General features: G+C 44.3%; 1 protein-coding gene across 6 annotated transcripts in view; it reads right to left on the minus strand.

Moving 5' to 3' along the window:
• The window catches only part of MSRA (methionine sulfoxide reductase A), a 515,786-nt gene that overhangs the window by 79,444 nt on the left and 419,841 nt on the right, over positions 1–16,501 (minus strand). The window contains exon 8 of one of the 6 annotated variants that reach the window (XM_089688759.1): positions 2,469–2,749. The exons of the other annotated variants lie outside the window; for them this stretch is intronic. Coding sequence (XP_089544885.1) covers positions 2,700–2,749 — 50 coding nt within the window. The 3' untranslated portion in view covers positions 2,469–2,699. Of the gene's footprint in view, positions 1–2,468; positions 2,750–16,501 lie in introns of those variants that run through there. 6 annotated transcript variants of the gene reach the window in all.

Raw genomic sequence — 16,501 nt, forward strand, 5'->3', positions numbered from 1 at the left:
ATGAGCAGCTTTATTCAGTGATAACTTTGTCTTTACCAATGATAAAAAACTATATATATATATACATACATATATATATATATATATACATACATACATACAGTTGTGACCAAAATTATTCAACCCCCAATGCTGTAAAGGGGTTTAGGGACTATAGTGTACATTTGGAATTGTATTCAGAATCAAATCCTACAAGGACGTTGTAACTACCCAAATGCAACTAAAATGACATCAATTGTTTATGTAATACAGTAGTAAATGGTTCTTATGTGGTTTCTTCATTGCCACAATTATTCAACCCCTTAAAGACTACCACTCTGAAGAACAGAGGTTCATACAGGTGCTTTCCATCAGGTATTGAAAACACCTGTGGATGTCACCGAGCAGCAATCAAGCATAATAAGCACCAATTAGGCAGCTTTAAAATGACTGTGATACTCAGCTCCTTCTAGACATTTACTGGTGTGGTTACAAACATGGTGAAGGCAAGAGAATGGTCCAGGAAGACAAGAGAAGAGGTGATTTCTCTTCACAGGAAGGGCAATGGCTATAAGAAGATTGCAAAGATGTTAAACATACCAAGAGACACCTTAGGAAGCATCATTCGCAAATTCAAGGCAAAGGGCACTGTTGAAACGCTACCTGGTCGTGGCAGAAAGAAGATGCTGACTTCGACTGCTGTGCGCTACCTGAAGCGTAGAGTGGAGAGAAGTCCCCGTGTGACTGCTGAGGAACTGAGAAAAGATTTGTCAGATGTGGGTACAGAAGTTTCAGCCCAGACAATAAGACGCACACTGCGTAATGAAGGCCTCCGTGCCAGAACTCCCAGGCGTACCCCCTTGCTGTCTCCAAAGAATAAGAAGAGTCGACTGCAGTATGCCAAAAGCCATGTGGACAAACCACAAAAGTTGTGGGATAGTGTTCTGTGGACTGATGAAACAAAATTAGAACTGTTTGGGCCCATGGATCAACGCTATGTTTGGAGGAGGAAGAACAAGGCCTATGATGAAAAGAACACCTTGCCTACTGTGAAGCATGGTGGAGGGTCAATCATGCTTTGGGGCTGTTTTGCTTCTGCAGGTTTCAGGGAAGCTTCAGCGTGTGCAAGGTACCATGAATTCTCTTCAGTACCAGGAGATATTGGATGGAAACGTGATGCAGTCCGTCACACACCTGAGGCTTGGGAGACGTTGGACCTTTCAACAGGACAATGATCCCAAGCATACCTCCAAGTCCACTAGAGCATGGTTGCAGAGGAAAGGCTGGAACATTTTGGAGTGGCCATCGCAGTCACCAGACTTAAATCCGATTGAGAACCTCTGGTGGGACTTAAAGAAAGCAGTTGCAGTGCGCAAGCCTAAGAATGTGACTGAACTGGAGGCCTTTGCCCATGAAGAATGGGCGAAGATACCCGTAGATCGCTGCAAGACACTTGTGTCAAGCTATGCTTCACGTTTAAAAGCTGTTATAACTGTAAAAGGATGCTGTACTAAGTACTAAGATTGAATGTCACTTGGGGGTTGAATAAAACTGATAATGCTGTGAGCACAGAAAAGACATTTGTGGTTATTTCATTATAACTGTTATGTTATATTTGTCTGACCTACAAGTGCCTCTTTAATGTAAATGTAAGCAAGATGACTGAATGATCAAAAGCAATGTCAAACTGGCCAAAACACTCAATTTCAGTGGGGGTTGAATAATTTTGGTCACAACTGTACATATGTAGACACACACACACATATATATATATATATATATGTACATACACATACCTAATATATATATATATATGTACATACACATACCTATTATATATATATATATATATATATATATATATGTACATACACATACCTATTATATATATATACATATATATATATATATACATATACACACACACACACACACATATCTATATATATATATATATATATATATATATATATAAAATTTATTTTTAATAAGACAAAGGTGAAAAAAATATTTTGTACTTTGATCAGTGTTAGTATAAAGAAAAAAGAAATCTGGGGATGTATTTATAAAAATAAATGCGCATAGCTGGCTGTCCGACCATACAGCATGTAAACCTGTTCTGTGTGAATGGGGCAAGATCGAATGTTCTCAGGTTTTATTCTCTGCAAATCAAATGTACAAACGGGGAAAATATTGCACTGTGGCCACTAGATAGAGCCGAAGAGCATACTTGGGTCCTATGATTATCAGTGGCATCTGCTGGCCATAAGGAGATATTTCAAAGCCTGAGAACATCCGCTTTTGCACTGTTCTCACAGAATGAATTTACATGTGGTTTTGATAGATGAACAGTCATGCTAATTTATTTAATACACAGATCCCTTAGTATTACTGTAAATAAAACATATATATTTTATTTTCTAATTTGTGACACTAAAATCACGACTCTGGGTAAAAGCATTAAAAAAATTACTTACAAATGAAATATATACACTCACTGGTTACTTTATTAGGTTCAATTGCTTGGTAACACAAATTGCTCATCAGCCAATCACATGGCAGCAACTCAGTGCATTTAGGCATCTAGACGTGGTGAAGAGGACTTGCTGAAGTTCAAAACGAGCATCAGAATGGGGAAGAAAGGGGATTTAAGTGACTTTGAACGTGGCATGGTTGTTGGTGCCAGACAGGCTGGTCTGAGTGTGACAAAAACTGCTGATCTACTGGGATTTCCATGCACAACCATCTCTAGGGTTTACAGAGAATTGTCCTAAAAAGAGAAAATATCCAGTGAGTGGCAGTTGTGTGGACGAAAATGCCTTGTTGATGTCAGAGGAGAATGGGCAGACTGGTTCGAGATGATAAAAAGGCAACAGAAATTCTAAATAACCACTTGTTACAACCAAGGTATGCAGAATACCATCTCTGAACACACAACACGTTGAACCTTGAAGCAGATGGGCTACAGCAGCAGAAGATCACAGCGGGTGCCACTCCTCTCAGCTAAGAACAGGAAACGGAAGCTACAATTCGGCACACTTTGGGCCCCTCAGTATCAAGCATCGTTTAAACGCCACAGCCTACCTGAGTATTGTTGCTGACCATGTCCATCCCTTTATGACTCAAGTGTCCCCATCTTCTGATGGCTCCTTCCAGCAGGATAATGCACCATGACACAAAGCTCAGATCATCTCACACTGGTTTCTTGTACATGTCAATGAGTTCCCTGTACTCCAATGGCCTCCACAGTCACCAGATCTCCATCCAATAGAGAAACTTTCGGATGTGGTGCACCAGGAGATTTGCATCATGGATGTGCAGCCGACAAATCTGCAGCAACTGCGTGATGCTATCATGTCATAATGGACCAAAATCTGAGGAATGTTTCCAACACCTTGTTGAATCAATGCCACAAATAATTAAGGCAGTTCTTAAGGCAAATTGTGGTCTAACACTCATATATACACTATATTGCCAAAAGCATTGGGAAGCCTGCCTTTACATGCACATGAACTGATTGACATCCCAGTCTTAGTCCGTAGGGTTCAATATTGAGTTGGCCCCGCCCTTTGCAGCTATAACAGCTTCAACTCTTCTGGGAAGGCCATCCACAAGGTTTAGGAGGGTATCTATGGGAAGGTTGGACCATTCTTCCAGAAGCACATTTGTGAGGTTAGGCACTGATGTTGGACGAGAAGGCCTGGCTCGCAGTCTCCACTCTAATTCATCCCAAAGGTGTTCTATCAGGTTGAAGTCAGGACTCTGTCCAGGCCAGTCAAGTTCCTCCACCCCAAACTCGCTCATCCATGTCTTTATGGACCTTGCTTTGTGCACTGGTGCGCAGTCATGTTGGAACAGGAAGGGCCATCCCCAAACTCTTCCCACAAAGTTGGGAGTATGAATTGGGAGTATGAATTGACACCTTAAGAGTTCCTTTCACTGGAACTAAGGGGCAGGCCAGTCAAGTTCCTCCACCCCAATCTCGTTCATCCATGTCTTTATGGACCTTGCCAGGGCTTTTGTTGTCAGAGAATAGGTGCAGGAACTCCCCCTTTTGGAGTCATTTCTTGTATCTGCCCCCTACCCACCTCTGAGCACAGTCCCTTGGTTCCACCTACTACACACCTGAGCACAGTCCCTTGGTCCCACCTCTGAGCACAGTCCCTTGGTTCCACCTCCTACCCACCTCTGAGCACAGTCCATTGGTTCCACCTCTTACCCACCTCTGAGCACAGTCCCTTGGTTCCACCTACTACACACCTGAGCACTGTCCCTTGGTTCCACCTCCTACCCACCTCTGAGCACAGTCCATTGGTTCCACCTCCTACTCACCTCTGAGCACAGTCCCTTGGTTCCACCTCCTACCCACCTCCGAGCACAGTCCCTTGGTTCCACCTCCTACCCACCTCCGAGCACAGTCCCTTGGTTCCTCCTACTACACACCTGAGCACAGTCCCTTGGTTCCACCTACTACACACCTGAGCACAGTCCCTTGGTTCCACCTCCTACCCACCTCCCAGTACAAAGCCAAGTATCATTCTGCGGTGCTAAGTAACTTGTATGAAATTTGTTGATAACAATAAAAGCAATAAACCCCCCAGCAACTTTCTCTTTTTCTATATCCTTTTCTTTATTCTTTATCATTCTCTGTTTTCTGTCCTCTGGGGTTGGTTATGCCTAACCCCAATATGTTCTACAACATTTGTCATGCCTCAAACGACACTTACTCTGCGTGTAATCTCAGGTCCACAAAGAGTGGTTCTTCCCCTTCCCTTATGTCCCCTAACTCCCCCCCTCGCTGTTCCCTTTCTGGCTTCCCTCCCTCCTCCCTTCCCCCATCACTGTCCCCGTCCCCTATATATGGTGAGATTGATGATGTGGGCTTTTTATTTGGATTATCCAATATCTACTCTACAGAGTCCTCAGTTTCTTGTTGCGTGTCTTATGTCTGATAAACCATGTTATTTGCGTTGTGCCAAATTCTATTCGTTGTGACATGACTATTGTTTACTTGTTCTTGTTCTATCTGTTAATTGAAAATTGTTCAATAAAAACTATTGGAATATAACCCCCCCCCCCACCCTGGAAAAATGGACCCCCTCAACAAAATATCACCAAAGTAGTAACAATAGACCCCAGCAGCAACAACAGATCTCCCAGTAGTAAGCATCAATATACTCTCCAGCAGCTATAGACCCTTCCCTCAACAGTAGATCCCTTTCAGTAACAACTGCCCCCCAGCAACAATAAAATGCCAAAGAAAAACAGATCCCCTGCAGTGACAATAGATTCATCAGCAGCCAGCAGAACAGACCTTCCAGCACACCCCAGCACCCCTTAACATTACATACATTCAGTACTGGAGGTGCCGGGTTCCCCCACGTTCCCCCTGAAAAAAATGCCGTGGACTTTGCTTTGTGCACTGGTGCGCAGTCCTGTTGGAACAGGAAAGGGCCATCCCCAAACTCTTCCCACAAAGTTGGGAGCATGAAATTGTCCAAAATGTCTTGGTATACTGACGCCTTAAGAGTTCCCTTCACTGGAACTAGGGGGCCAAGCCCAACCCCACACCATAATCTACCCACCAAAGTTTACACTTGGCACAATGCAGTCAGGCAAGTACCGTTTTCCTGGCAATCACCAAATCCAGACACATCCATCGGATTGCCAGACAGAGAAGCGTGATTGGTCACTCCAGAGAACGTCTTTACTGCTCTAGAGTTCAGTGGTGGCGTGCTTTACACTACGGCATCCGCCGCTTTGCATTGCACTTGGTGATGTAAGGCTTGGATGCAGCTGCTCGGCCATGGAAACCCATTCCATGAAGCTCTCTACACACTGTTGTTGTGCTAATCTGAAGGCCACATGAAGTTTGGAGGTCTTTAGCTATTGACTCTGCAGACAGTTGGCGACTTCTGCACACTGTGCGCTTCAGCATGCGCTGACCCCACTCTGTCATCTGACTTGGCCTGCCACTTGGTGGCTGAGTTGCTGTTGTTCCCAGTTGCTTCCACTTTGTTATAATCCCACTAACAGTTGACCGTGGAATATTTAGTAGCCAGGAAATGTCATGGATGGACTTATTGCACAGGTGACAACCTATCACGGGACCACGCTTGGAGTCACTGAGCTCCTGAACCCATTCTTTCACAAATGTTTGTAGAAGCAGTCTGCATGCCTAGGGGCTTGATTGTATATACCTGTGGCCATGGAGGTGACTGGAACACCTGAATCCAATGATTTGGAGGGCTGGCCCAATACTTTTGCCAATATAGTGTGTGTATGTTGATCCTGCAAAAAATCTGGATAACTTCCTGTGCTCGTTACCTGATATTAATGCCATTGTTCTTAGTTAGCTATAAGGACCACAGAAGTCCTTCTCTCTATGTTATAGACAATAGTAGAGAAGCGGGGGTTCTGTAGTCCTATTTCCTTTATGTTGTTCTGATACCGTACAGGAAGTGGGGATTGTCACCCCAGAACAGGAATTGTGTTACTGGCAGAATCACCAGAAAAAAAAAATAAATGAAAAAAGTAAACTAATGCAGTCACCACATCTAAGAACTGGCAGGTTGCAATATATAAAAAAATTTTGGAGGGGTTTGAAGTTGGGTTTAGATGCATTTTTGATTTTGCGCATTCCTTCACAGGCGATATCTTGTGGACATTATCAGGCATTACACCACCTAAGATTCCAAAGAAGGCATGTCAACCTGATGAGGATGATGGGGTCACAGCAATGTTTCTAAAATATTGGAAGAAAGAGCGCACCAGCCTAGTGGATTACCTGAGAATAAATTTTTTTTCTTAAAACACCAAAATATATACTCACAAACAATTATGTGTCAAAGGTATCTTAATATCCAAAGCGACCTCGAGAAGACCCTCAGATGGCTGACGCGTTTCTGGCTCTGAGGAAGAAGGGGCTGTCCCTCAAAATGCATCAGTAATCTTAGGGCCTTCTCGAGATTTGGGAGATGACCTGGTGACCTGGTCGCTTTGGAGATTCTAAAGCCTTTGACACATAATTGTTTGTGAGTATATATTTTGATGCTTTAATTAGAAAATGTTCTCAGGTAATACACTAGGCTCGTGCACCCTTTCTTCCATTGTTTTTCCAGTGAACATTTGGGTTCTCCCCTGATCCTTAGAGGGCAGCAAGGCATGTGTGGGCAATAGATGCTTAAAAACCTGTATTTTTCATATCATCCCAAAGCTCTTGAGTCCAGGGGACTTCTGTTTTTTTCCTAATGTTTCTAAAATGCCAGTGCTAGCACATAGAAGGTTGTCAAATTCTGGGAATTGCCCTGGCGTACAACGGTTCTCAACGAGAACCTACAGTAGCTCCACCCTTTGCACTGAATTCTGATAGCAATGGGCCTAGAAAGTGTGGCATAGGAGACGGATGCTTGACCAAGAAGGCTGGGTGATATATCCCATCCCTTGGTTTCAGAACAATGTTTTTGTTCTGCTGAAGGCAACTGACTTCCCTACCAGGAAAAGATGCCAAAGTATACATTAAGTGCCTTCACTCCCATCACATATCTGCTGATGTGTACTAGGGAAGTCTAATGCAACACTAATCTCATTTACTCATTGTACTTTCTGATATTGACTTGCTAGGTAACTGCTATAGTTATCAATTAATGTTGAATGTTGACTATTTATAGTTAATGTTGACATATATATATATATATATATGTATATATATATATATATAAAAAATTCTGCGCCATTGAGTCAATCATCTTCACCGTAATATTTTCTAGGATGGTCAACTCTCTCTAGATACCTCAGGAAAAATACCACATTATTGCCACTAGATAGCGACTAACATGTTGGGTAACTTCTTTTCTACCAATGACCTAATAATTAAATGATATGATCCTTAGCATGGTGCCATTACTGCTTTGGAAAAGAAAACCTGAAAAAATATTTTTGGTTTCAAATACAATTGAAACAATAAAAAAATATAAGAGGTTCTACTTCAATATCACCTATACAAGTTGTTCTCAACCACTGGGCTATGGCCTGCTGGGCAAATGACCTCCCTCCTCCTGGGACCCCAACCAGCTGCAGATTCCCTAACCTCCCATAGTGATCCACAGTACCCCCCCACGTTCTCGGAGTGGCCTGCAGTACCTATTAACCCTCTCACAAAGCCCCAAGGTTTTCTGAGAGCCCTAAGCCCCCATAATGCCCCTCAAACTCCTCTAGTGGCCCTTAGCTTGTTGTAGATCCTCCAGCCCCCCAACCTCTCATAGAGGTCTGCAGTACTGCTCAACTTCCCACAGTGCCGCCAGGTCTCCTGAGAGCCCTAAGCCCCCATAATCTTAGATTGTAAGCTCCAAGGAGCAGGGTCCTCCTAACCCTCTTGTATTGAACTGTATTGTTGCTGTATTATCTCCCGTTATATTGTAAAGTGCTGAGCAAACTGTTGGCGCCATATAAATCCTGTATAATAACAACAATAATAATAATGCCCCTCAAACTCCCATTGTGGCCCTTAGCCTCCTGCAGATCCTCTAGCCCCTCAACCTCTCATAGAGGTCTGCAGTACTTCTCAACCTCCCACTGTGCCCCCAAGCCCCTTGAAAGCCCTAAGCACTCACAGTGCCCCTCAACCTCCCGCAATATTGGCCAACCTCCCACAATGCCCACCCCCCCTTCCCCAAGCTTCCTTCAGAGCCTCCTGCCTATTCATTAACTTCCCACAATACTGTCCAACTACCTACAGTGACCCCTGGCTTGCTTCAGAGCCTCCAGACCCTCTCAGTGCCCCCTAAGCCCTCATACTGGCCTACAGTATCGCTCAACCTCTCATAGCACCCCAAGACCCGAGAGCCTTAAGCACTCACAGTGCCCCCAACCCTTCACAGTACTACCCAGACTTCCACAGTGCCCCCCAAGCTTGCTTTAGAGCCTCTAGCCTGTCTATTAACTTCACACAATATTGCCCAATCCCCCACAGTGCCCCCTAGCTTGATTCAGAGCTTCCAGCCACCCTCCCCCAGTGCCTCCCCCCAACCCCTCATAGTGGCCTGCAGTACTCATTAACATCCCACAGTGCTCCCAGGTCTCCTGAGAGCCTTAAGCCCTCATAAAGCCCCCCAACCTCAGATAGTTCCCCTTAACTTGTTGCAGATTCCCCAGCCTTCCATAGTGCTCCTAACCCCTTATAGTACTGCCCAATCTCCCACAGTGCCCCTAGGCCCCTGAGAGCCCTATGCTCTCACAGTTCCCCCTAACCTCCCACAGTACTGTCTACCCTGCCATAATGCCCCCAACCACCAAAAGTGTCCTATAGTGCCACTGCAAAACTCCCAGGCTCTTGTAGACATCCTCAGTACCCTTCAGAGACCCCATCCTTCACAGCTACCCCAAGCTTTCTCCAGACATCTCTCTCTGTAGGGACACCCGGTCTTCTGCAGAGTCCCTTAACCCCCTCCAGAACCTCCATTCCCTTGCAGTGACATGTAGCCCCATCCAGAGCCATTCAGCATTGCAATACACATTTTGTATTCCCATGCTGTTTTTTTTATTGTTCTGGCATGGAAGGTTTTGGAAGAACTTTTCAGGCCCTGGTCTCAATAAGGTTGAGATATGCAGCCATAGACCACATTGGTGGATGACATGCATAAGCCTGTTTTCCATCTAACACCTGCTATAGCATGGGTTGCCCACTAGGTGGTGTTGTGGTCACAAGACAAGATATCAGCTTTGTATTCAGCGCCAATGTCTGCAGAACGCTGCTATGTACGAAATCACTAATTTGTTACAGAATGTTATCAGATGGGAGATATACACTATGTACAGTATTTTTGTTATTGTTTTGTTGTTTTTTGAGCATTGTTCCAGCTTATTCTGGTTATAACAAAGCCTCGATGATGACTCATCACACAATATCTATACTGCTGAAGCACACTTTGATATCCGTGGCAGATTTTTGTACCCCATGGTCAGATTTTACTTCTCTGGTCTCCTGTCTCCTATTGATTCCAAAGATATTTGTTAGAAGTTTGTGGATTATTTTGGCACAAAACACAAAATTAAAAAAAAAAATCATATGTTATTTGATATCATAGATAAAACTCAACATATAATACACATCAAAACTGTACACATTAGATCAATGGTCTCCAAACTGCAGCCCGCTGGCTGGATGTGGCCCTTTGCTTGCTTTTTTTCTGGCCCTTGGGACACTATTTCATCCACTAATGCCAACAATGAGGAATATTTCCCCCCACTGACACTAAGGGGCACAATTCCTTCCAATGACACCAACGATGGGGCACAATTCCTTCCAATGACACCAACGATGGGGCACAATTCCTCTCAACACCAATGACAGGGCACAGTTCCTCCCACTGATGCAAACAATGGGTCGCAATTCTTCCCACTAACACCAAAAATGAAGCACTATCCCTCCCACTGACAACAAAGATGGGGCATTGTCTATTCTCACTGAAGTCGGGACGTTTTATACTCCCAATGGCCACAGTTCGGCCCCCCCCCCCCCTAAAGTCTGAAGGACAATAAACTGGCCCTTTGTTTAGAAAGTTTGGATACCCAAGCATTAGATACTTCCACAGGTCTGTATAGCCCCATACTTCTATTTATATCCATAGACATAGGGTGTAGTCATCATGATATAGCATCAGGGGGTGCCGTGACCCAAGGCAGTTTGACTCGATACTCCCGCCACACCAAAATATTCAGCAGAACTCCAGAGGGGGCGGCACCTGGAGGGGAAACCCCTTAGCTACAATTCCCCTAAAGTCCCTCTTTCCTCTTCCCTTCTCCTCTTTTGGTGCATTTACACATATATTAAACTACCATTTCTGCAAATAAAACATATACTATTACATGTATTTAAAATTAAATTATTTAAAATGTATTAATTAAAAGTATGTACAGGAGAAGAGTGTGGAGGGTATGACCGTGGACAGTATGTACAGGAGAGGAGTGTGGAGGGTATGACAGTGGGCAGTATGTACAGGATAGGTGTGTGGAGGGTATGAGAGTGGGCAGTATGTACAGGAGAGGAGTGTGGAGGGTATGACATTGAGCAGTATGTACAGGAGAGGAGTGTGGAGGGTATGACAGTGGGCAGTATGTACAGGAGAGGAGTGTGGAGGGTATGACAGTGAGCAGTATGTACAGGAGAGGAGTGTGGAGGGTATGACAGTGGGCGGTATGTACAGGAGAGGTGTGTGGAGGGTATGACAGTGGGCAGTATGTACAGGAGAGGAGTGTGGAGGGTATGACATTGAGCAGTATGTACAGGAGAGGAGTGTGGAGGGTATGACATTGAGCAGTATGTACAGGAGAGGTGTGTGGAGGGTATGACAGTGAGCAGTATGTACAGGAGAGGAGTGTGGAGGGTATGACAGTGGGCAGTATGTACAGGAGAGGGGTGTGGAGGGTATGACAGTGGGCACTGTGTACAGGAGAGGTGTATGGAGGGTATGACAGTGGGCAGTATGTACAAGAGAGGAGTGTGGAGGGTATGACAGTGGGCAGTATGTACAGGAGAAGATTGTGGAGGGTATGGCAGTGGGCATTATATACAGGAGAGGAGTGTGGAGGGTATGACAGTGGACAGTATGTACAGGAGAGGAGTGTGGAGGGTATGACAGTGAGTGGTATGTACAGGAGAGGAGTGTGGAGGGTATGACAGTGGACAGTATGTACAGGAGAGGAGTGTGGAGGGTATGACAGTGGGCGGTATGTACAGGAGAGGAGTGTGGAGGGTATAGTCATCATGATATAGCATCAGGGGGTGCCGTGACCCAAGGCAGTTTGACTCGATACTCCCGCCACACCAAAATATTCAGCAGAACTCCAGAGGGGGCGGCACCTGGAGGGGAAACCCCTTAGCTACAATTCCCCTAAAGTCCCTCTTTCCTCTTCCCTTCTCCTCTTTTGGTGCATTTACACATATATTAAACTACCATTTCTGCAAATAAAACGTATACTATTACATGTATTTAAAATTAAATTATTTAAAATGTATTAATTAAAAGTATGTACAGGAGAAGAGTGTGGAGGGTATGACCGTGGACAGTATGTACAGGAGAGGAGTGTGGAGGGTATGACAGTGGGCAGTATGTACAGGATAGGTGTGTGGAGGGTATGAGAGTGGGCAGTATGTACAGGAGAGGAGTGTGGAGGGTATGACATTGAGCAGTATGTACAGGAGAGGAGTGTGGAGGGTATGACAGTGGGCAGTATGTACAGGAGAGGAGTGTGGAGGGTATGACAGTGAGCAGTATGTACAGGAGAGGAGTGTGGAGGGTATGACAGTGGGCGGTATGTACAGGAGAGGTGTGTGGAGGGTATGACAGTGGGCGGTATGTACAGGAGAGGAGTGTGGAGGGTATGACATTGAGCAGTATGTACAGGAGAGGAGTGTGGAGGGTATGACATTGAGCAGTATGTACAGGAGAGGTGTGTGGAGGGTATGACAGTGAGCAGTATGTACAGGAGAGGAGTGTGGAGGGTATGACAGTGGGCAGTATGTACAGGAGAGGGGTGTGGAGGGTATGACAGTGGGCACTGTGTACAGGAGAGGTGTATGGAGGGTATGACAGTGGGCAGTATGTACAAGAGAGGAGTGTGGAGGGTATGACAGTGGGCAGTATGTACAGGAGAAGATTGTGGAGGGTATGGCAGTGGGCATTATATACAGGAGAGGAGTGTGGAGGGTATGACAGTGGACAGTATGTACAGGAGAGGAGTGTGGAGGGTATGACAGTGAGTGGTATGTACAGGAGAGGAGTGTGGAGGGTATGACAGTGGACAGTATGTACAGGAGAGGAGTGTGGAGGGTATGACAGTGGGCGGTATGTACAGGAGAGGAGTGTGGAGGGTATGACAGTGGGCAGTATGGAGAAGAGTGTGGAGGGTACAACATTGGGCAGTATGTACAGGAGAGGAGTGTGGAAGGTATGTCAGTGGGCAGTATGTACAGGAGAGGAGTGTGGAGGGAATGACAGTGGGCAGTATGTACAGGAGAGGAATGTGGAGGGTATGACAGTGGGCAGTATGTACAGGAGAGGAGTGTGGAGGGTATGACATTGAGCAGTATGTACAGGAGAGGAGTGTGGAGGGTATGACAGTGGGCAGTATGTACAGGAGAGGTGTGTGGAGGGTATTACAGTGAGCACTATGTACAGGAGAGGAGTGTGGAGGGTATGACAGTGAGTTGTATGTACAGGAGAGGAGTGTGGAGGGTATGACAGTGGGCAGTGTGTACAGGAGAGGAGTGTGGAGGGTATGACAATGGGCGGTATGTACAGGAGAGGTGTGTGGAGGGTATGACAGTGGGCAGAATAAAGAGCACAAGAAATGTTAAAATACATAAAACAAATATTGAACAGCAAAGCCCCATCTCAGCGGCCATTCCCCCAGTGTCCTATCAGTAAGCTCAGACTTAGTCATGTGTAAATGATGATTGGCCCTGATAATCAGAATTAGTTGTAATTGTCTTAGCACAGTTGAAGCCCATTATTGTGTTAAAAAATAAAACGCAAGTAAATTGTCTTTCCTTTAGTTGCATCTTCATGACATCCCAAGGTTCATTTTCAGATAAAAAAAAACCAAATAGCTTTTTCAAGAAACTAATTATTTTATAGTTGTTTTGGGAAATCAGAATTATTTGGTGTCAGATTGCCATGAAACTGAAGGCTTTACACCAAGGTGAGCAAACCGGATTTAGGTTTGACCTCCAGCATTAACTACAGTCTTCTACAGGATCTTCTCCTGTACTGAAATGGCTTACTCTGATTTCACCGCACACTATGAGCTTCTCACACTGTGCATTAGAAGCTGCAGCAAGTCAGACAGGGCCCACCTATCTGGGTCTATCACTGGGTCAAAAATAAGGTATGTAATGAAAATGGAAAGGATTTAGTGTGTCCATGATTTGATGACATCACGGGTCCTTCTGATGGTGGTGGTCCGCAGTCCATACTCCTCCACTGACCTGTGCTCACATAACACATGAACTCAGTTCATGATTACTCTGAGCTCAGGCTGGCATACCAGGGGCAGGTCGGATGACATGCTGGCTTACAGAAAGTGGGCGATCGTATTCATTATTCAACCTGGAAGACTGGTTACATCTAGCCATGGAAATAAATTACTGTGGGGGACATCTCTAGATTGAGGTTGACTATTGCAGGAAATTACCATTATATTATGGATGGAACCCTCCTGTTTTACCTCATATGGTACCATCCCTACAATAAATCTCAAAATCATGCAACATTCTATCTCCAACCCCACATATATTGGAGGCCGAGGGGTCAGGTTAGGGACTTTAAATGTGCCACAAGGAGGACACATGTCAATAAACTGTACAGTCTAAACATCAATAAAATCACATACAGTTACCATATCAAGTTCTATGAAGACCGCGTGTGCTAGTGTACCGACACGTTTTGTAAAGGTCTCGCTTCTTCAGGATCCATACCCTTGTGTAAACAAACAATATGCCTCTAAAGAACCTTTCAACAATGGAATCTACACAACAGGGAGGTAAAAAAGGTGTCACCACAAATTTCCAAAAATCATAAAGTCATATCCAGGAGATTTTATATTTATGATAATTAGATTTATCTCAGCTATCCAATGGTTTCCCAAAGAATTCCAAATCTAGGGGACATCTGACAGTGCCCCCCCAACCTCCAAGTTTACATAGTTAGTCTGGCTGAAAAAAGACAAAAGTCCATCCACTTCTATCATAAAGGTGTCCAAGAGTTTGTACTCATCCCATGTTGGAAATCACTCACCCAAACTCTACCGCATGCTCAACAAAAAATGGCAACACATTCTGTAGAGGCATATTGTTTATATACACAAGGGTGTGAATCCTAAAGACCCGAGACCCTCGTGAAATGCATTGATCCACTAGGCCAACTTTGAACCAGCACTCACTAACTACATAGAACTTGATATGGCAACTGAACGTGCTTTTAATTATGTTTTAACTGTACAATGAAAGTGTTGGTTTGTTATTAATTTATTGACATACTGTATGTCCTCCTTGTGGCATATTTAAAGTCCCTAACCTATCCCCTCCACCTCCAATATCTGTGGGGTTGGAAATAAGATATTGTATAATATTGCAGCAAAGTCTGATTTTTGTTTTTTATAAATAATGATAATTTCTTATTTTTTTTTATAAAAAGAGAACTGCAGTTCCACTTTTAAGAGAAATTATTAAAATCGGCAAAAACATACAGACCACAGATAGCAGATTGCTAGTGTTTTGGACGGAGGTGACAAGATCAAGGTGAAATGTGATGAAATGGGGCTGCTTTTGGACAACAAACTGATACCTACTTCTCTGGTGAAGAAACAGGACATTGGAGTGCCAGCTTTAACTTTACCATACGTTCAGCTTATAATGTGGTGCAGAATAGTCCCCAAGAAAGAGTTCAGTATAACTGCAGAAGCATTAGGGCTTATTTGATTGGTTGTCAAGTGTCAGGTGGTAAGGAAGGAGCAGCAGGGGTAGGATTCATATGGGCTGCCATAAAGCCTACAAGGGAAGTAAGTAGACCCAACCACTCTCCCTCATTTACAGTTTAACAGTAAATTTAGATTATTATGTGACTGTCATGGCAGCTTGGCAGGTTAGGGGGTGTTTAGAAGTCTAAGAAAAGATGAGATGGTTACAAGCAGGGGGCTCATTTGGGGGTATGGGGCTCCCCTGTTGCTGTCAGTTGTTTTAATGGTGGCTCAGGTCTTTGAGAATTCAAAAAAATGTTCAATACTGGAGCTATCCTCGAGCCAGTAGAGGTGTGGCTGGGAACATGGGTGGATTTTGGAGGTAGGGGGCTCCTTTGTTGGTGTCATTTGTTTTAATTGCAGCCCTGTCCATTGGAAATTCAGAAACATTTGATACTGGAGCTGTCCTCGAGCCAGTGAAGGTACAGCTTGGGACAATGGTGGATTTTACAGGTAGGGGGCTCCTCTGTTGGTGTCAGTTGTCTTAATGGCAGCTCAGTCCATTGGGAATTCAGAAATGTTCAATACTGGAGCTGTCCTCAAGCCGGTAGAGGTATGGCTGGGGACAACAGTAGATTTTAATCAAGCCTTTTTGGTTAGTAGACACCAAAGACCTTTTATTGCAACACTCATGTTATTTGTTAGTTTATTTTATCTGGTTATTGTTCATTTGATCTTTTGTTTTGAGGTTAAATAAATGGCTGCTGTGGCCATATAAATCCCTCTCTCAGAGTCCCTGTATTTATTGAAGGTTGCAATAAGGGGGAAGAAATTAACAAATCCATCAGTCATGCTAGGACATTGTCGCTGTATTGACTACAATTTCTGATCAATGTAATGCTACCATGGTGATTGGAAGTATGAATTGTTGGAACACGAACTGTTCAGAGCGATTCTAGGTGATGAACAATAGAAACTGAATAGACAGAGAACGAGAAAGAGAGGGAGAGGGAGAGAGAGAGGAAGAAGAGAGATTGAGGGAGAGAAAGAAACAAAGAGACAGAGA

The sequence above is a fragment of the Staurois parvus genome, unplaced genomic scaffold, assembly GCF_062004578.1.
Source record: "Staurois parvus isolate SC_StPar_1 unplaced genomic scaffold, SC_StPar_1.0 ptg000453l, whole genome shotgun sequence".
NCBI lineage: Eukaryota > Metazoa > Chordata > Amphibia > Anura > Ranidae > Staurois > Staurois parvus.